We start from the raw sequence: 21116 nt of genomic DNA, 5'->3' as shown, positions 1-21116 counted from the left end.
GCTTATGCAATCGTTTGCCATGGTGACTGCCGCGCGACCACTCAACTTCTGGGCTGTGGATGCCCGACGGCAAATCGCTGCTCAGACTGAGCGAATTAACAGCGGCACTCGCTCGTGCATTCAAATTACTCGGCATTTTTCCTTGCTGAGATACACGTAATTCAGACGTGGCCAATTCGTCAGTTCAAATGAACCAAAAGCTCAATTCGGTCGAGTTCGAATTTTCGATATTGTAATTTGAGTTCTGCTAATGCAAACAAGGAAAATATTAAATGAAAGTACTGTGAGCATTGAGCTCCACTTACTAACAACCAATTTTGCTTCTTGAAATCAACTAAGCTGCACACTTCCCATATGCAGTTAATGTCTGTTGTTTGAAAGCTTATAAGCTCAAAAGTCATCCAGTAAATTGAAAACGGGAAAAGAAAAATTCTCAAAGCCACTTCAAAAGGGGGGCTGAGGTGGAGACAGTACAGGTGTTCACAGTTAAACATTCATTTTTATTGAATAAAAAAAGAAATAAAACAAAAACAAGCCAGTGATAATGGATTTATTTCGGCTTTGTCTCCTGATAAGTGACACGACGCACAAAGATGGCGTCGGGCGGTTTGTTATCAATCTCGCCCTGTTCGTAAAGCTATAAACAGCCAATGGCCAACAGCGAGCAATCATGGCTAAAGGCCAGGGATGCAGTGCTCGATGGGTACTTGTGGAACTGACAGAGACGCTTCTTGTTGAAGCCGTCCCAGATATTCACGTGGCCTTCACTGCCTCCCGTCGCAAATGTGTTGTACAAGTTGTGGAATGCAATGGCCTTCACAGGGTAGATGAGCTCGATGGCGTTGCTGTCTTTGACATGGTGAAACTTGAAGGCGTACTTCTTTTTTTGTACTTCGGGGTTTGGATCCAAGTATTCAACAGCCACGAGCCCTGTGGAGAACCATACAATCAGCAACCTGATGCAACAAGTGAAGGCAGGACAGACAAGAGGGTCAACCACCGGAAGTGCAATGAGTAGTGCCCTTCCTGTTGTGTTCATTATTCTGACTGCTGTAAGTTCTCTCTCCAGTGGATAGCCAGCTTGGTAGAAATGAAACAGCCTAATACATCTTGTTACCAGAAAACAAAGTTAGACAAGTTGATTAGTAGGAGGCTTATTATGCTTAGCTAGTACAAGCTAAGCGCCCTAATCCAATGGTTACACAAAAGCTCAGCGGCTGAGGCACTTAGCTGACGAGCACCACACCACGGTTTCAATGCCCATATGCATTTAGATAGGGACAAAAACCTGAGGCGACACTTAAGCTCCGCCTTTAGGGTATGATGTTAGCGTAAATGAGTCCCTTCAGTGGCTGGGCCTCCGATCACAGCAACGGGTGCATTGTTCGAGTTCGAATTTCGCACAGATACGACATTTGGTCGTCAGAATTATTTCATACAACACCGGGTTTTCTTTAGCTTTACCAAGCTGAAAAACAAATCAGGCTTTGCAAGCTTCTTGGAAGTCCCACAGATTCACTTTGTGCTCCGGCGGCCACTAGGAAAGCGAAACACTCGTTTGTGGGTTTATGTTTAGGCCAAATCAAGTCCGGCTATGCGGGACGCCGTAGTGGAAGGCTCCGGATAATTTCGACTACCTCGAGTTCTTTAAAGTGCACGGATATCGCATAGTGCACGGGCCCCTAGCATTTAGCCTCCAGCGAAATGTGATTTGGTTTGGTTTTGTAGAGCCAGGTGAAAAATTTTAATTTTTGAGGAAATAAAAGGCGCAGTAACTGCCTCACTTCTATGTGGACACCTCAACCGTGTCGTTAGGAGAGGAAGGAAGGTGTGAATGAAAGGAGAAAAAGAGGTGCCGTTGGTTTATTGGTGCATGGGGGTTTAACGTCCCAAAGCAACTCAGGCTATGAGAGACGCCGTAGTGAAGGGCTCCGGACATTTCGACCCCCTGGGGTTCTTTAACGTGCACTGACATGGCACAGTAATTTTTCGCCTCCATCGAAATTCGACCGCCGTGGCCGGGATCGAAAAAATCGAGCAGCGGAGCACATAGGCGCCGCGCTGTTCGCGTTTCTTTCCATCCTGATAGCACCGTGCTTCGAGCCCGAATACAAATATGGCAAGAGGTATGCCGAATACTTAGAGCCCGCCCACGTATTCCAGATCCGAGAAGGACGGCTGCTAGCAAAATCAACCAGTCTTGCAGATGGCGACGGGGACTACTGGCTCGAGTGGTATGGAACCATGAGCGCCGCCCTGACGTTGTTGTTGTCCTCAAGGTAATGGCGCGTACCCACTGCGGGGATTGGCTAAGACACAGGCGGCGACTGACAGGTGCTCTAAACATAAAAAAATGAAGTGAAATTAAAGAAAATAATAAAGGTAAGAATAAAAATAACAATAATAATAATAGTAATAATAATAACAAGCAAATAAATAAAATGAATTCAGATTTGTTGATTTAAATAAATAAATCAAACACTGTCAGATCGGTGACTGAAAGAGGGAATGGGGCTAAACGTGCCATGATTAGGAAGCTTTCGTTACAGATAAATTTTGAACATGAGAAAGCGCTTAGGACGGCTGAAATTTTGTTCTTGTTGTTGCTGCCTTAGTGATATGGTACATACCCACGACAGGGGATAGGCCAGGGTTCAATGAGGAGAGACAAAAGAAGAGAATAAAGAGGGTTTCGTGTCTGAAGCATGGCTTCTCGTCTTCCTCTTCTTTATGCAGAAGTATAGAGGGCCAATCTACAAGAAAATATCAAACTTTGTTTGGCGCTAAGCCTCCTTCTTTAATTTACAACGGCAGGATTCTTTTTCCTCTGCGCAAAAGTCATTAGGGCCGCATTTGGTCGAGATATGTAGCAATAGAAAACTTACGCCACTACAGCGAAAACGATAACGAATACGGCAAGCGCGAGCTTTCGTCTTCACGGTCTGTCCTCCTTGGTGTTCGGTCCACAATCTGAAAGGGATCGAAGATGCAGGACCGTAACTTGGTGAGCGTGACAAATTTACGTGCTTTTTAGCCCCTCGCGTAGTCAACCGCTCTGATTAAACGCAACAAAGCGAGAGACACCAGTCTCGAACCTTTTCCCAAAAGTGAAGCTCAGAGATCTCCACGAACTCTACCGAACGAGCGGGGCTGACTTCTGGACATCTGCAACCACCGAAATACCAGACCCCTTCCAGCGGCGCTTCGCGACGACCAGTGGCTGTGCGATCTTATTGCGGAAGTTCCCGCGTATTTTCTTTTATCACGAGTCTAACCTTACATTCGATTAGCTATCCCAAAACGAGTGGTTCCGCAGCGGCTCCCAAAGTGGTCCCCCAAAAGAAGCTCTTTGCGGAGCGCCACACACAGCAGCTACCCTAGCGGGTCCAAGGGATTCCCCAGTACCGCTTCAGAGCATCCCACGTGTCCCGCAGTGGGTCCCTAATTTTAACGTGAGGGCATTAGGGCTCCCGTTCCGCAAATAATTAGGCGATGTCGTCTGCGTTGTGAGCGAAAAGTCCCCGAAGAAGCAACCTAGGTGGGCCGACTAGGTCACGTGACCTTGTGTCGTCATCACAATCTACCCACCGGATTGTGAGCAGGCGGACCACCATGGCAGGCGGCAGTTAAATTAGTGATAGTTTGCGAGTATGCTTAGTTGGCGAGATGTTAGTTGGCGAGAGGTAGTTAGTTGTTATGTTATGTTAGTTGGCGAGAGGTAGCCCTGGAAGAGCAACCTGGGTCGCACAAGACCCACCGGTGTCAGAACATGCCATGGCAGGGCAGTGCACTCTTAGAAAAAGAGGTAGTGGAAACGTAGTAACGGCTGCTGCTACAGCCTTTTTTTAACCCTTACTACCTATGTGCTATGTTCCTACTACCTTGTTCCTGCCTCAAAAGAAAATTAAGTAGTAACAAGGCTGGGACTTCTGCTGTTATTACGTTTTTTGGCAGTTATTACATTTGTACTTTCTCATTATAACCCTGGTAGTATCCATTACCACCTTGATCTGGAAATAGATGATAGGAATATGCACATGCGTGTATACTAACATTCCTGGTGATATTGCTATTCAATGCCCCATGTTTTTATATAATGAAAAGGGTTTCCTGAATGGCAGCAAATCTAACAATCTAGCAAATGTTACTGCTGGTAGTTACTGTTGCTACCTCTCCAGAGGTAGTAAATGTTACTACCTTCCAGTTACTACGCACAGTTACTACATAGGTAGTCATATATGTGACGGTTGTTGCTACCCCAAAATGTAGTAACCTCAACTACTTTTTTTTTAGAGTGTGGCGCATCGCTTAACCGCTGCACCACTGCACCAGAATTGGTGAAAATCTAGAGTGACCAATTCCGCATATACGGGCATTCACTCATTAACGCTGTCGCATCATACCCTTAAGGCGGACTTTAAGCGTGTCCCCTCCAATTTTTTAAAACGTTCCGTTTTGTCCATTGCCTTTCCGCGGGTTTCCAACCCACAGAAACGTGGGTACGGCGGAGTGGACGGCGGTGGCCCCAGCGCCGAAAACTCTCCGTGGAACTCCGTGGTCCAGAATTCGGGCGCCTCGCTCGTGCAACAGCGCCAGCAACAGCTGCAGCAGCAACAGTTGCAGCAACAGCAGCAGCAGAAAGGCCCGTCGTCGTCGAGTGGTGTCCAATCGGGCGGCAGCGGTCCATTGCCGGTGGAGGTAGAAGAGGAGCGCCCACAGCAGGTGGTGGAGGGCGTGTCCAGCCGTCTGCTTCCGCTGCTCATGGCCGCCGGCCTGATAGGCGGAGCAGCACTTGGGTTCGCCATCCGCGCCACAGACAACCCCTGGACCAGCCGACAGATCATGTACGTCGGCTTCCCCGGTGAGCGATTATTCGACGCCGTCTAATGTTCATCGCCAACTGCACCACCAAATGCTCATCATCAGCAGCACTATCAAGCATCATCGTCAGCAGCACTATCAAGCATCATCATCAGCAGCACTATAAAGTGCTGCTGGCAGCCACATTATTTCATTTCATTGATTTGGGCACATTTACAACCAAATCAAGGGGCCCAGGTTATGATAGCTGTTAATTCGCATCTCAGTGAGGAGACCCTATAGGCCCTCTTACATATCAGATGCTGTGCTATGCAAAGTGACCTGATCAAGTACTATTGGCAGCGTCATTTTCGAATGCTATTCACAGCGCAATTGACTGATCCTATTACCACTTTTAAATGTTACTGACAGCGACGCCAGAAATATTTAGCGTTAAATGCCATGCAAGCAACCCAAATGCTCCCTCGCTAAGGTGTGGTCAGGCCCCGCAATCACACGCCATATTGTGGCGATGTGGAGTCTACATAAGGAACGCAAATTCACCCAGCCACCATCCGAACAGCTGATTTTGAGAGGCTTGCAATACTAACAGTCCAATTATCACGCACCGATTATGGGACTGCCCCGCCCCGCATGACGTGTGCAGTCGACATCGGCCACCAGACCTACACTGTCTCATGTTTTGAACGACCAGAAGGACATGCCAAAAAGCCTTGCCGGCACTGTGGGCTAATGAACCAGAAGCGCAGATACCATACAATACTTAAATGTGTCGACGACATGACCATGGCTTCTAAATCCATATCCCTCTGAGTTAAAGCTCCATAGAGTCATACTATAACCAACTGGTAAATTTACTTTAGAAACGGAAGGCCTGAAGCCGTCAGCGGAGGGGACGGGATAGGCGAGAACCTCGCTTTGGTGTTGTTTGGTTTGTTCCAAATCATGCACTATCTAGGACATGAGGCGGAGCATCCACATACACGCGGAGTTTCACGGCACTGTGTCGGTTTATGGTTGCTTTATAGGGGTTTAACGTCCCAAAGCGACTATGGCTATGAGGGACGCCGTAGTGAAGGGCTCCGGAAATTTCGACCACCTGGGGTTCTTTAACGTGCACTGACATCGCACAGTACACGGGCCTCTAGAATTTCGCCTCCATCGAAATTCGGCCGCAGCGGCCGGGATCGAACCCGCGTCTTTTGGGACAGCAGCCGAGCACCATAACCACTGAGCCACGGCGGCGGGGTACTCTCCAGTTTCATTGTGCATTTCGCTTTGTGCTACTTTGTCTATTCCCGCTCTATTCCTATGCACCGACTGTAGACGCCATCTTTCGATGCGAATATTCAATCTTCGTAGCATAGCCAGGTGAGCTAGAGGTGTTCAGAGGTATCGCTGTGCGTCAATGTGCAAACAATGTCCCACTACAGGCGTGCGATGCTCGGCATTGCATGAAATTAGTCTTATGAGCACACGTCTCATGCGGCAATGTGCAAACAATGCCCCACTATAGGCGTGCGATGCTCGGCGTTGCATGAAATTAGTCTTATGAGCACACGTCTCATGCGGCAATGTGCAAACAATGCCCCACTATAGGCGTGCGATGCTCAGCGTTGCATGAAATTAGTCTTATCAGCACACGTCTCATGCGGCAGTGTGCAAACAATGCCCCACTATAGGCGTGCGATGCTCGGCATTGCATGAAATTAGTCTTATCAGCACACGTATCATGCGGCAATGTGCAAACAATGCCCCACTATAGGCGTGCGATGCTCGGCGTTGCATGACATTAGTCTTATGAGCACACGTCTCATGCAGCAATGTTCAAACAATGCCCCACTATAGGCGTGCGATGCTCGGCATTGCATGAAATTAGTTTTATCAGTACACGTAGCAGCCACGTCTGGAGATGCTGCTACGGTGGAATGGTCGCCCGTGCGCAGGCGAGCTGTTCTCTCGCATGATGAGCGGCGTGTCGCTGCCGCTGATCAGTTCGAGCGTGGTGGCCGCCCTGGGCAGCAGTCGGCTGCCGGTCATCGGCCGCATCGGCCTGTGCTCCCTGTTCCTGTCGCTGCTGTGCAAGTGCCTGGCGGCCGGCGGGGCCGTCGCGCTCACCGTCTTCCTGTCGCCCGGCAGCACGGTGCGCCTCGAGGTGCAGGCGCCCAAGGTCCCGCCCAGCGTGCGCACGTCCCTGGCCGCCACGGACCGCCTGCTGGACCTCATCAGGCGAGCTGCTGCGCACTGCTCCTCTCTCCGGAGTTATCAAGGGCAATGAGGACAATGCCATTCAACTTTCCTTCTCAGTAAAATTTAATACAGTTCCCCTTTTCGTACTTCTCTTTTAGTCCCACCGTGTATAAATGAATGCGCGACCGCGCCTTACGTAAGCCCACCGTACAACCCTGCGTTCGGTGGGCGGAGGAGTTAGGGAGTTAGCGCAGATAAGGTGGTTGCAGCTGGTGCAGGGCGGGGTCAAGTGGAGGTCATTGGGGAGGCCTTTGTCAGGCAGTGGATGTAGATTAGGCTATATTGATGACATTGTACGCCACATATTGCAAGTCCTCTCAGTTTTGGGGTGCTGAGAGGACTTGCAATCTGTGCTGTACGATGTCATCAATATAGCCTCCACCTGCCATCCGCCTCGCATGCGGCAGGTGCGGGGTTCGATCCCCAGTGCCGCCGGGTACCCACCGGTGATACATGGGTACAGGCTTTCCCCTGGCCCGGTGCTGGGTTTCTTTAGGGTGCAATGCTTGGAAAATGGGTCTTTGACCCCACCTTGAGTAGAAGAAAAATACCTTGTGCCATGGAGCTCTTTGGCCACAGTTGCCCTTGCGCCATAAAAATTCATCATCATCATCAGTTTTGGGGTGCGCGTCGACAGCCGTAACATAAACACCACCCCCATGTCCCGCGCTCACTTCACGGACATTGTTTGTAGCGATGACGGCGTACCTTCAAACTGTAGCCGACATGCACATTAGGCGATGAGGTATACGCTGCCCAACGCGATTGGCTTCCCATCCCACCCCTGATGGGTAATGTGTTAGTCAATGTGGAATCCTTACCAGACAAATCTAATTTTCAGAGTTTAGGCATGACGCGTGTAATAGGCGACAGACGGAGGAACACCTAATGACAATGAACGCTGTGCTTAGGACGAGAAAACAGGTTGATGTGCTGTTTAACGCTTAGTGCATGCTCTTTACCAGTTCCCTAGAGTATGGTCGAGGGAAAAAAATATAGCGTTCCTAGTCAGTGAACAGTGAATAACAACAGGTTATATGTATACTGTTCTCTTGTTTTTTGCAGAAACCTCTTCCCGTCCAACATAATCGAGGCGCATATGTACACAGTAAGTACATCTTGTAACCACCATTACTGTATAGTCTAAAGTTGTGCGGTGCTTTTGTCACATCGCTCCCAGTGTCCAAGCGCCATGTTTATCGCCCGTGGTCCAACATTATGTTTCGCTGTCGCGATTTCAGCTCATCACCACGGACGAGGCGCTCACCGGCACAGCGCACGCGAGCCGAAGTGGTGAGTGCAATTGGACGAGGACGGCTTCCAGAAATCCCGTATTTTCCCACACAGACCACGTGGTTTCACATAAGCAGGTATACAGCAGGCTCCTTGTGTCCTCACGAATCTGGCACTGCCTACGCAAGCTTGCAAGTCGGCACGAACAGAACACGCACACACCCCCTTTCAAGCGATTATACGATTGTTTAGTTGTACTAAAAGCTGGAAGAGCTTGCTGCCGCTTAAAAAATGGGTGGCCCTGGAATGCATGAGCGGAGAAACTATTCAGCATGGCCTATAGGGCAGCCTGTCTTTTAAGCTGGGCAAGATTTTTGACGCCCACTTCGAAGCTCAGCTGCTCCTGCGATACAGTAAACTAGGAAATGTGAAATTCTTGCTGGAGCTGCGTCCAATATATGCTTCTTTATATGAATAATAACCGCGAGTAATTTAAATGTAACTGAATTTATTTCCCGAAGGAATTTCAATGTAATACATGTATATTATTAATTTTCGGAGGAGTAATCGGTAGTGTGATTTAATTACACTACCCCTATTTTTACGGGTAGTAACGTAAATAAATTATTTTCGAGCGTAATTTTGATACGTAATTAGCAGGACACGTTCACGGGAGCTCCCGTTCGCCGGTCCACATGAAAAAGAAAGTAAATGGCCAGCAGATGAACGCTGGAGTTTTCAGACACGACATATTACGACGGCAGAGCCGTTCTACCCAGGGAGAATGCTATTAATGCACTGTATTGATTCATTTTTTTTTATCATGATCGTATGTTCCCTTTTGTTTCCTTTGGTTATTAATGCTCTGTATTATATTTTTTTCGCCCCCCTTACACAATGCGCAATGGGCCTGTAAGGTATTTCAAATAAATAAATAAATAAATAAATAAATACAACCATCGCTGTTGAAACCGCGGCGCGGTGTGTTAGCTCGTTCCACGCGTTAGTGTCGTGTTAGTGTCGTTACACGCGCTTCAAGCGTGTCCCTGCAGCTTCCAGAGCACTGTTGCATTGCCAACTAGATAGGGTATACAAGCCTCATGGACGGTATGAAGAGCAGCCTATATGGCCTAAGGACACTGAAAGAGATAGAACGCAAGCGAGTGTAGCACCTCGGAACATTGTCTGAGCCATAAACGGTGTCCGAAGGCACGGAGGCCGAAGAAGTGAAAGCGCGCTGCGGTCGCCGCAGATGACGGCGCGACTTCGCCGGGGTCCGGCCACGGCGGTCCCACGCTGACCGTGTCGCCCACCGCCAACCACGTGGGCATACTGAGCTTCAGCATCCTGCTGGGCCTAGTGCTGGCCGCCTTCCGCGACGACCAGAACGTGGTGCTCAACGTGTTCGTCAGCCTCAGCAACACCGTCATGACGGCCACGCACATGCTCCTCTGGTTCGCGCCCGTCGGACTGTGCTCGACCAGCATGGCGCTCGTGCTCGGCGCCCGGGACTGGCACGTGAGATGCGCGCATCCGCCCTTTGCATGTATTAACGTGAGAGCGTTAGTACCCTATCAGCGTAATCGATAGGGTCCTCCTATTCTAAAGCTCTCTAATAGCCCGATGGGCGCTATTGTCCTGCACATGCGCACTGGTACCCCGTTAGTCCCCAATCCCGTAATCGATGGGGCCTCCTACGCTAAAGCTCTCTATGTCTATATGCCGACGGAGACAGTGCAGACGCGAACGTCACGGTGGGATCCCGTCGTAAGAGTAACGTGACAGAGCTCCCTTTGCAAGAGTATAACCGGTCCCCAGGTTCATGCCACGAAAGGTATAGACAATTAATTAGACATCTTTGCGAAAGCCCTTCTACTACCTGGTCCTCCTGTGCACACATGTAATAGATGCCGTGACCACAGATGCTACTTCCTCCACAGTGTCCACTCGACAGTCCATATGTCCTACTACCCAGTATATGGATTCTGTTGTGGTCCGCGCCCACCTGAATTACGTTCTGATCGGCTAGCCCTAAAGATATTCGCATAAGTGTAAGAAGCTCCATTATGCGACCAAAAAAGAAACGAAATTCTGAGCAGTTTCTGAATCTCTTGACGCTGCCGCGCCCTCCCCATGCGCCCTCAGGCCGTGGCCGGCGACCTGTCCATGTACGTGATGGCGTTTGTGGCAGCCATCGCTCTGCACAGCCTGGTCCTGCTGCCGGCGCTCTACCTGATGCTCACGCGACGTCACCTGGGCCCGTTCTACCGAAACATGATCTATCCCGTCTCGGTGGCTCTAGGCACGGCCTCCAGGTATGTGGGTGCGCCATACGTGCCAAGTCCTAGGAACACTCATTTGCCCCTCAGTGAGCCTTATGGCCTTATGGGAGAGGCCTTTGCCCTGCAGTGGGCGTAGTCAGGCTGATGATGATGATGAGCCTTATTCGATAACGAGACCGGCCAATTGGTGTTGCAGGTTGAACGACCCCTTACAAGAATTTCTTTAGATTGTCTACAGACTGTCCATACACTTTTGTATATAAAGTCTGCGGACAAATCCTGTACGCTAGTTTACTGGTTTATTAGGGTTTAACGTCCCAAAGCGACTCAGGCTATGAGAGACGCCGTAGTGAAGGGCTCCGGAAAAATCGACCACCTGAGGTTCTTTAACGTGCACTGACATCGCACAGTACACGGGCCTCTAGAATTTCACCTCCAAAGAAATTCAACCGCCGCGGCCGGGATAGAACCCGCGTCTTTTGCGTCAGCAGCCGAGCACCAGAACCACTGAGCCACCGCGGCGGCATTTACACTATGAATCGACAAAAGAAAGTATCTATAGGAAGCCAATAGCGCCCATAAGAAGTCTGTAGGCAGTCTATAGACCATTTTCGTAAGGGATCAGAGTGAAAGGCGCAGACGAACAGCGTTTCTCCTATCTTCTCTTCGTCTGCGTCTTTCTCGCTGGAGTTGCAGCGGGCATAAGTCAGCCGCATTTGGTGACGATGACCGCGACTAGTTCCGTCTGCTCAGTCTTCCACCGATTTGAATTTCAACTCCATCGGTTCTGCGGGCAGTTCTGCGACGGTTCCGACCGTCATCGTGGCGCTCGAGGAAGGCCTCCAGATGGACCCGCGGCTGGCTCGGTTCCTGGCGCCCCTCGGCGCCACGTTGAACATGGACGGCAGCACCATCTACCTCACCGTCACACTGCTGTTCCTCGCCCAGAAGAACGCCATCGCATTCACCGCCGGACAGTACCTGACCATCGGGTGAGCAGAACCCGACGCACCTAGCCCTGTTGCTTGAATCGTATAACGCCACATTGCTCCCCCGGGCGACAGAATACAACTCAGTGCTTTTTGCCATAGGTGTAACGGAAGCGGGCAGAGTGTGTGAGGGAACAAGAGCGGGTTAATGACACCCTAGTCGAAATCAACAAGAACAAATAGACTTGGGCAGCGCATGTAATGCGAAGGCAAGATAACCGTTGGTCCTTAAGGGCAATGGAGTGGATTCCAAGAGAAGGCAAGCGTAGCAGGGAGCGGCAGAAAGTTAGGTGGGCGGATGAGATTACGAAGTTTGCGGGGATACGGTGGCCTCAGCTGGCAAAGGACAGCTGGGGTTAACTGTAGAGACTAGGAGAGAGGCCTTTGCCCTGCTGTGGGCGTAGTCAGGCTGATGATGATGACGATGATGGTGCACTTACGCGGCGCTTGCTTGTTCGAACCTTTCTTTTACTGGATTTTTTCCTATTCGGTCAGTCACCCAAAAAAAATGAATTTATTTTAGCTTAGCAAAAAAAAAAAAATTACCGACGATTACGTTACTTCCTAATGCGAAATTTGAGCGCAGCAAATAAGCTGTTTCACCTTTTCGATAGATTGAGGCAAAGAAATCGAGCGACACATGTATGCGCTATCACAGAATTTTTTTTTTTTTTTCACACGTATTTCTTTAACAAAGACTCCACTAACAGTTCTTGACAGTCATGAAGGAAGCTTTGTGGTCGGAGAAATAGAGTGATATATGTTCGAATTGGTACAATGCTTGATTCTCAAAGACGAGATCTATACAAGTGCCTCGCGAGGTTGTCACAGCCGTGGGACGCGTTACGAGCGAGAGGAACGGGATGTTCTCCCGCATAAGTGTTAGGAAATTGCTGTTTGTCTTTATGTCAACATTAAAGTCCCCCACTACTAACATCGGTGTGGATCGATGGACGGTTAATGCGAGTTGCAGGAAGTGCACGACGTCTTTCGTGAGTGCGGTAGGGGCGAAGTAGGCAGCTACTACCAGCAAGCCGTTGGGCAACTTTGCGGCGCACAGTTCGCCAACTTCATGTGACGTGCCAAACATTTCGACTGGTATTGCAGAGAGGAGACCTGTGCGCAAGTAGATAGCGACTCCCGCCGCTCTGTTGTGGTCTCTGCGAGCACCACAGCAGTATAGGAAATCTATGATTTCGAGAGGCTCTTCGGGATCCATCCAGGTTTCAGCAAAGCAAAGTACAGAGGAATGGCGCAGAATGTGATCGTGGTGTACGTCCCTGGCATGTGCGGCAAGGGAGCGTACGTTAAGAATGTGGTTGTGAATGATGAATCAAGTGCTGCCAGCGAATGACGCGTCCATTGGCTGTCTGCGTGTGTTACTGATGTGTGGTTAACATGTTAAGCTTCGCCTGTAAGAGTGGAACGCGACAGCGTCTTGCAACGCTGCCAGGGAGTCCACAGAACGCCATCGCCAATTCGGCTGTACGCCTTGCTGGACGGTAAATTTATTTTTTGAGGAAAGGAAATGTATCTCTCTCGCATATCTGGGTGGACACCTGCACCTCGCCGTAAGGGAAAGGGGGAAGATGGGAGTGAACGAAGACGCCGTATTAGCTAGACGCGCCTTTGTTCATTCCAAACCATTCAGCTGGCATTACGGAGTGGCTAGCGTGCTCGTATCGCACTCCGGAGACCCTGGTTCGATTCCCCAACTCGACCAATTTCGTTCTCGGTTTTATTGATTTATGCGGTCTCACTAGAAAGGTTAATTAGGCTATTTCATACTTATATTATTGTATTTCTATCCATCCTGTTCTGTCATTAACCTGTCAATTGTTGGAACTGTCTAGGATGTTCGACACAACGTATATGAAACGAGCAACGTCTTACTGAGTGGGGAAGTGCGTGGTGGTGGAGTGAACGCGGCTTCGTACTTATGTTTTTTTTTCAGCAGCGTCTCCTTCCGCGGACGCTGTTGTCGCTGCGGCGCGCGTCTTTCTTTTCTTTTCTTCTGGCCTCTTCATTCTCCTCTATATTAATTAGGCTAATTGATTAATTAAGCAATTAACTAAACTCAGTCCAACTTAGTTGCAGCATCACTATGCGATCCCTTTGATTGGTTGCATGGTTACTAGCCAAAGTACAATTGGCCCCATTTGAAATTCGCGCACTGTGACGTCACGAGCATTTCGACCAATTGAAAAGCGTGACATTGGGGGCGGAGCTGGTTACGAGGCCGACGCCGACGCGAAACCCAGGAACGGACGCCAAAGAGCTGCGCTCTAAAAACAAAGGACTGATAAATCTTTAGCCGTAACCCCAAGGCGGTGAACTGGCAAGGGTAGCCGGGAACACAGTAGTTTTCAGGCTTGGCATACGATGTCTCTACCCCTTAGCACGTCCAAAGGACAAGATCGCAGAATTTGCCAACACGCGAACTTTGCGTAGCAGTAACATCACGAAATTTTTGTGCCAGAACTTTAACTGTACATTTGTGTGGCCATGTCGCAATAACAATTTATTGTGCATTAAAATAACTCGCACGTCCATTCGACAAATCTCCAGCCAACAAGGCTCTTTCATCGGCGCTGCTCAAGCTTTGTGTGTGCATACAGCCGTGAAATGTCTAGTCTCGTATAGTTGGTGCGAAATTAGTGTAGAGTGTATGTGTGCCTGCAGATGAGCAATGCGCGCAGGTTGCTGTGCGGCCTGTCCAGCCTAAGCACGGGCTCATCACGCGAGGCCAACATCTGGGTGCTGGTGTACCTGATGCACGCCCTGGACATCCCGGTGGACGACATTGAGATCATCTTCTTCGCCGACTGGATCATGTGCGTGACTCGCTTGCTCAAGTGGAGGAGACAGTTCTCTCAGCTCTCGATAGAGACTGTATATAGACCATCACAGCCCTTCCGAACAAAAGGAACAAAAGCTGAGGTCCCCCCCTCCCACCTCTTCGTTGGAATGCATGTAAACAAGAGATTTCAAAGCAGTATTCTGATTGCGCATTGCATGTATGATGGTCGTCCCTTTGTGAAGAAAAGCCGAGTATACATTCTGCGAAGTATGGATGGTCACTGAAAATGACGTACTTTTGCGAAGGCACGATATCCGCTCGTCCGGTAATAATTTACCGGTACTCACCTATGGGGCAGAAATATGGAGGCTAACGAAAAGGGTTCAGCTTAAGGACAACGCAGCGAGCCATGGAAACAAAAATGATAGGTGTAACGTTAAGAGATCGGAAGAGGGCGGAGTGGGTGAGGGAACAAACGCGCGTTAATGATATCCTAGTTGAAATCAAGAGGAAGAAGTGGGCTTGGGCAGGGCATGTAATGCGAAGACAAGATAACCGCTGGTCCTTAAGGGTAACGGAGTGGATTCCAAGAGAAGGCAAACGTAGCAGGGGGCGGCAGAAAGTTAGGTGGGCGGATGAGATTAAGAAGTTTGCGGGGATACAGTGGCGGCAACTGGCGAAGGACAGGGTTAATTGGAAAGGCATGGGAGAGGCCTTTGCTCTGCAGTGGGCGTAGTCAGGCTGATGATGATCAAGATGTATTTTTAAAACACCGCTGTGTACGTGCACGTGGGAGTCAACCCTGGCTGTTATATCGCGCGGAAGCGGAGCTTCTCGTCGAATACGACATGCTGCCCAGTGAGCAACATTTGCTCACTAATACAGTCGTTCAAACTAGAGAGCCTAGACAGCTCTATGTGAAAAGGAGTTCTCAAATGACATGATGCACGATAGGAAACAAACCGCACACTGCAGCCGACGACGGCGCTGATGATACCCCAGGCCCTCCAGGCCGCCTCCGGCGTTCGCGGGCGCCCCGTTTGTAAACACAGTGTTGGTCCATGTTGCCATGTGCCATGTCTTCTTGGCAAGAAGACTGCAGCCGCACCTAATTTCCTAATATGCGGTTGCCACTGTGGGGCCGGAAGTAATTACCATCGTCGTAATTATGTCGTGTCTAACTTATAACCGCCAATTAACGCCTACCGACTGATTCAAATATCTCGAGAGCATATCTCGCGCGATCGAACTTCGACATGTGGTGTAAGACATGTGATAAAATCTGTCACGCGTGTTCAACACTACATAAAAAGCAAACGGAATTCGCTCGCCGCTCTACTAGAGCACTACGCCTCCTCCGCTGCCTACCATCCCGCGTGTTTAACTGCCAGACTCTCGCGCTGCGCTTTGGATGTCGACGTCTTCATCATGCTCCACCCGTGCGCAAGTCAGCCCCAGAGAAGCAGGTTGCAATTTGAAGGCGTGGTAAGGTAATAAAGTGAACTGAACGGCTAAAGGCTTGAATCAACAAATTAAACCATCAGTGTTCATTTGAAATCGCATTCTGTGGTGGGCCAGTAGCCCAGCATCTCTAATTTTTTCATCCGCCAGCAGATGAATTCTGGAGTTTTTGGTTACGACATACGACGACAGTAACGCCATTGGCCCCAGAGAAAGTACAGCCTTCGTCCAATGTTTTCAGACCACATGGTTTCATTTTCAGCGTGCACTGGCATCCTTTTGGCACCACTGGAACACTAAATCTATCAGGGAGAGGAAGGCCTGCGTAATGAATAAACAGCGCTAAAGACAAGGACCTGGTTTTAGACCAGTAGACAACAATCACCGTATACCAGCTAGCCCAGATGTCTCTTCTATTGATGACCCGCATCTTCACCTTTCCAGACTTTTTGGCAGTCATGGTACTGTGTAAATAGAATACTTGTATATAGTACCTTTCTCCCCCATATCCTTTCTGCCTGTCCCCTCACCTTTTTCATTTCATTTCTCCAGCCTGCCTGCTATCCCTCTATTTCCGCTGTCCCAGCTCAGGTGCTTCCAGCAGTAATTGCAGATGCCGAGGCTAGCAAAAATCTTCTCCTTTCTTTTAATTATTTTAATAAACCATTACTACTACTGGCAGTCAGGGGTGCCGCACTGTTTTCCTACACGGCTCAAAATGAAATCATGTGGCCTGAAAACTTGTGGCCAAGGATGTACAGTCTTTGTCAAAAGTAACCAGGCTGCATGGTATGCTTCTAGCTTGTATAGTGGAGCCCTTGTGGCATTCCTAAAGATCAAAAGGTGTTGGAAGGTAAGAAGTCCCCAGTCCTTACCTTTAACGACCATTTCAGCTTGAGGGAATCAGTAAGGGCTCCACTGTACGAGCTAGAAGCAAACCATGCAGCCTGGTTACTTTTGACAAAGACTGTACCTCATGCAGTTATTGCAGCTGTTAGTGCAATGACTCAAAGCTCCCTTCAATGCCCCGGTCCGGTCGCAGGGACCGGCTGTCGACGGCGGTGAACGTGTTGGGTGACGCTGTCGTGGCCAGTGGCACACAGGTGATGTGCCGGTCCGCGCTGGCGCGCACCATCGAGCCACCTGACACGCCCGCCAAAGAGGAGGAAGTCATCGGCAGTCCCCAGTGAAGACACACGCCCCCACTTCTCCTGCACTGGGGGTCTGATATGACCGTCACGAGACGGCCTTTCTTTGTTTTCGTTTACTGCTTCACTTTTAACAAGAAACCTATATGCCAATCAAAGGAATAAACAGAAGCCAATTACGTAACGCTGTCAAAAATTGAAAAAATTGGCTGTTGAAAAAATATTGCGAAAGCAATATCCGTAGCTACTCCATGGTTCAGCTGGTAGTGTAGCTGGTGGTGGTGCTTGTGGTTAGGCTTGTGGTAATGCATCGGTTATACAATCTAATCCATTCCAATCCAATCCAATATGCTAATATGGTAGCTACCGGCCTCGCTACGCGACGGGCTGAAAGTGCAACTAGTATTGCTTTCGCAATAATATCCGTAGCTACGCCATGGTTCAGCTGGTAGTGTAGCTGGTGGTGGTGCTTGTGGTTAGACTTGTGGCGATGCATCGGTCATACAATCCAATCCAATTCAATCCAATGCAATCCAATCCAATATGCTAATATGGTAGCTACCGGCCTCGCTACGCGACGGGCTGAAAGTGCAACTAGTATTGCTTTCGTAATAAAAAAGAGTATGGAAGAAGAGGAGAATATAGAGGCCGCATTTTCAAAAAAAGTAAGCTGTTTCCGGTAGTTTGCCTTGAGCCTCGTCGAAACCGGCCGGCTGGGTTCTTCCAGCAACACACAACAGTAAAGCCGTCATTCTGCTCTGGGCAAATCTCGCGGAATTTGTTGCGGAAGGTCCCAGCAACATGTTTTATGGCATGGCGCTGTGGTGAGGTTATACAGAGTGTATCACGTAACATGAACCAAGGAATAAGCGAAAGTGACTCACCGGAGCTGGGTGAAGCCAGCGTTTTATTTCCCGCCTTGTGTCGCTCCTCGCAGTATATTCAAATTCCCCTTAATTAGTTAATTTCCTGCATTTCAAGAAAGCACGCGAAATATGAAAAAAAAAGTGATTCCACTCTTGCGTTATACCGTACTGAAATGCTGCCAAGCGCATCCTGATTGAGCGAAGCATGCGCGCTCACCGTCTCGAAGTGAACTGCCGCCACCGTTATCAGCAAAGCCTTGAAAGTGCGTCAGCACGTTTTTCCAGAACAGGAAAAGAGCGCGCATTGATCTGCGATAGGTGATAGGCAGGCTATCGGACAGAGCTTCTATGGAGTCATCGCGCAGACACAGATAAGAACGGAAAGCAGTGAAGTACCGTATTTCAAAGTAGACTTGGTTCTTTTTTTTTATCATTTAGCAAGTGAGCGGCGGCCGCTGAGCGGCACTGTATAAGCGCACCAGTTTCTTTCGTTCAAAACACGGTTGGAAGCGCTGGAATATGATAGCGCATGAGCGCAGTCACGTGGTGATTTCATATTTCGCGGGCTTTCTTTAAAAGCCGGAATGAAGGCACGTACGAGATACGTTGCTACAAAAGCTGGACAGGTTTTTGACTCCCTCTACAAATTAACGAAATGCACATAGCCCTAAAGATAATAGAAAATCTGCATAATTACTCTTAGCTAATTAACTAATCAAGCGGAATTTAAAGATACTCTCAGGAGCGGCACACGAAGGGAACAACGTGTCCCTAGCTTCACCCAGCTCCGGTACGCCACTGTTTTTTTTTAAATCCTTGGTTCAAGTTGTGAAACACCCTGTACCAAATGCCTCTGCCTACACCACTCACTACGTGCTTTATGGTAGTGAGCGGCAATCAAACCAGCATCTGCCCCGGCCGACGTGAGAACAGGGGTGCCACACGCCCACACCAAAAGTTCAGATACGGTAGCTAATACAGGGCATGTAATACTTAGCAGATGGTCCCTCGGAAACAACGACACCCCTCTCACTGTCCGTCATGGAAAAGCGCCCAACCCACTCTATACCACTCCATGTGGGAGTCTACATACCCAACCCCACTAACTCCTCATGGGAAGCTGCTCTAGCCTGGGTGATTAGCAGCGGCCGATCGCGCGGGCCCGCAGGATAGTTGAAGCTATCGCAGTCATGGTCTGAGGATGGACGAGGACTGATCTCTCAGTCATCCTTTCTAAATAGTTTTCCTCCTCAAGGTTAATGGAAGTCATAAGGAGGAGCCCTTTTGTTCTGCAGTAGACATAGTTCGGCTGCTGATCATACGTTGATGACCATGGCAAATGGGTTTGTGAACAAGAGCGCTCGCGACGGAAGACGAACCACATGTGAGGAAACCTTGATAGAAAGGTTTGTGCGCCCTACTTTAAAACTGCGCGAACAGACTACCCACCGCGGTCCCAACCACGAAACAAATTTCCCCCCGTAATAAGACAAAGCGCCAGCTGCAGCAGTAGTTGTTTGCGCAGTGTGCGTCCTGGATTACTCACGCGAGGTCCCGATAGTTGTGTAGCCAGCAGTCGTCTATGGATCATCGTTGCTCATGCATTCCACACAGGCCGCACATTAATGCTGCGGCCGAGGATAACGTGCGTCTCACCGGCAGAAAACGCCCCTTTAGTTACCACCGGGCCACGCCAGACTAAAAAAAATAAATACAAAAAACACTGCATCTCATGCTTCCAGCTTTTTGGCCCTCAGTCACGCGTTGAACTGTTCAACGCGAGCTGCTTGCCATGTGCGCTGACTTCACTTCAGCTAGGCTTAGCTGATTGCATGTTGCATGCTAGGCCCCTTTGTAGCAACGAAATGAGGGTATTTTCAGGCACCTGCCAATGGAAAGATTTAGCAAAGCGCAATCAGCGCTCCGCTGTACCGTGATCCAGCAGGGACTCAACAGCGCCTGCGCAGTGGCACGTACGCGCCTCGAGGCCGTCTGCGCATGCGCACACTGCTCCGCGTGGAAGCCGATCACGCTAGGCTAAACACCTTTCATACCTGAGGACCGCGCTTATAACTAGTGCGAGATTACGACAGCGAACGCATTCACTCAGTTCAGCAGTGTTATCGGCACCGTTACAATGCGTCTTTCTGTGAGCATAACAGCAGCGTCGCCGCCCATATGCTCACAACACAAACGAAAATGACAGATTTTAATGCTCGCCGCACAGCAAGTTCACTCCCGCTCTCTCTAGCGCAGAATGTCGGAGGCAAGCGTTGCATTGTATACTCGAAATATTGGTATACCTGATCGACGCCACATGACATGACACATAATTAGCCGTTAAAAAGAACACAAACGCGAATGCTCGCAAGAAAACTAAATACACATTACAACCAAATTACAGGTACAGCGCTAATCAGTCGAAATGCATGCTCTTGCGCACTTGTTGTTCCATCTCCGCCCAGCTTAACTGCACTTGTTTTTGCGACAAGCATCCCGGTCTGACCACCCGCGATTACGACAACGCCATTCGTCATCAGTTTGCACTAGCGAAAGCCGAACCGTGCTAAGAAACACACGCAGTGTGCTTCCAACGATGGCGCTGCCACTGTAAGTCCCTAAATGAGGAGCACAAACACGCCCCGGGGATGTGGCGCTAAGCTTTCAGGAAGTCCAGCGGCTGTAGCACGGTGCCGCCGACCTTCCTCTGTGTGCGCATGCGCGGGTTGCTTCTAGGCGCAGGCCCGGATGATGGCCAACGTCAGCAGGCCGCTCAGCGCCAAGCCCAGAACGCTCAGGTATAAGTAGCGCTGTGATAACACCGCTATAAGGTTGACTGTTCGCATGCTGCAATTTTAACATCCCGAAGCTGCGATTTCCGTCGGTCTGCGACAGGACAGAGCGTTGGTCTAGCCGCGTTGGAATTCAATCGCAACACCGATAAGCTCTGGTGTGCTTGCTTGCTCTGCGATTGACCAATGGGGAGCGCCGTGGTCACGTGACGAGAGGTCACGTGGCAGAAGTTGCCGCGTCGGAAGCAAAACTGTTTATTCTAATCAAAGTATGCGAAATATTGCACTGCACCTAAAAGTATGCATTCATATAACAACAGGGATGAGCACCATTCGTCCCCTCTGGTTTGCTTTCCCGCCATGCACCCTCCCTGGTTAGTTACTTTAACAAGAGAGGGCACCTGCGTCACAGCGACACGAGCGCCACGGACGGTGTGACTGCCGCGTGCGCGCGCGGGTGAGCATTCGCCAAGG

General features: G+C 49.6%; 1 protein-coding gene across 1 annotated transcript; it reads left to right on the top strand.

Annotated features, from left to right (window-relative positions):
- Nucleotides 1-4746: 4746 nt before the first annotated feature.
- Nucleotides 4747-17052, top strand: LOC149365953 (excitatory amino acid transporter-like). The gene is made up of 8 exons (XM_089548585.1): nucleotides 4747-4861; nucleotides 6768-7050; nucleotides 8137-8192; nucleotides 9557-9822; nucleotides 10450-10619; nucleotides 11384-11578; nucleotides 14275-14409; nucleotides 16879-17052. Exons 1-8 carry the CDS (start codon nucleotides 4762-4764, stop codon nucleotides 17024-17026), a joined length of 1353 nt encoding a protein of 450 aa, XP_089404711.1. The 5' UTR covers nucleotides 4747-4761; the 3' UTR covers nucleotides 17027-17052.
- The last annotated feature ends 4064 nt before the right edge of the window (nucleotides 17053-21116 follow it).

The sequence above is a fragment of the Amblyomma mixtum genome, chromosome 1 (assembly GCF_055824585.1).
Source record: "Amblyomma mixtum isolate Tamu chromosome 1, ASM5582458v1, whole genome shotgun sequence".
Classification (NCBI taxonomy): Eukaryota; Metazoa; Arthropoda; class Arachnida; order Ixodida; family Ixodidae; genus Amblyomma; species Amblyomma mixtum.
This window is presented reverse-complemented; position numbering and strand designations above follow the sequence as displayed.

Bases quoted from the DNA above. Each gene is read 5' to 3' on its own strand.
- LOC149365953 (XM_089548585.1), top strand. From the start codon at position 4,762: ATGGCCGCCGGCCTGATAGGCGGAGCAGCACTTGGGTTCGCCATCCGC. The intron at 11,579-14,274 runs GTGAGCAGAACC...CAATGCGCGCAG, and splicing joins GGACAGTACCTGACCATCGG to GTTGCTGTGCGGCCTGTCCA. The intron at 14,410-16,878 runs GTGCGTGACTCG...GTCCGGTCGCAG, and splicing joins TTCTTCGCCGACTGGATCAT to GGACCGGCTGTCGACGGCGG.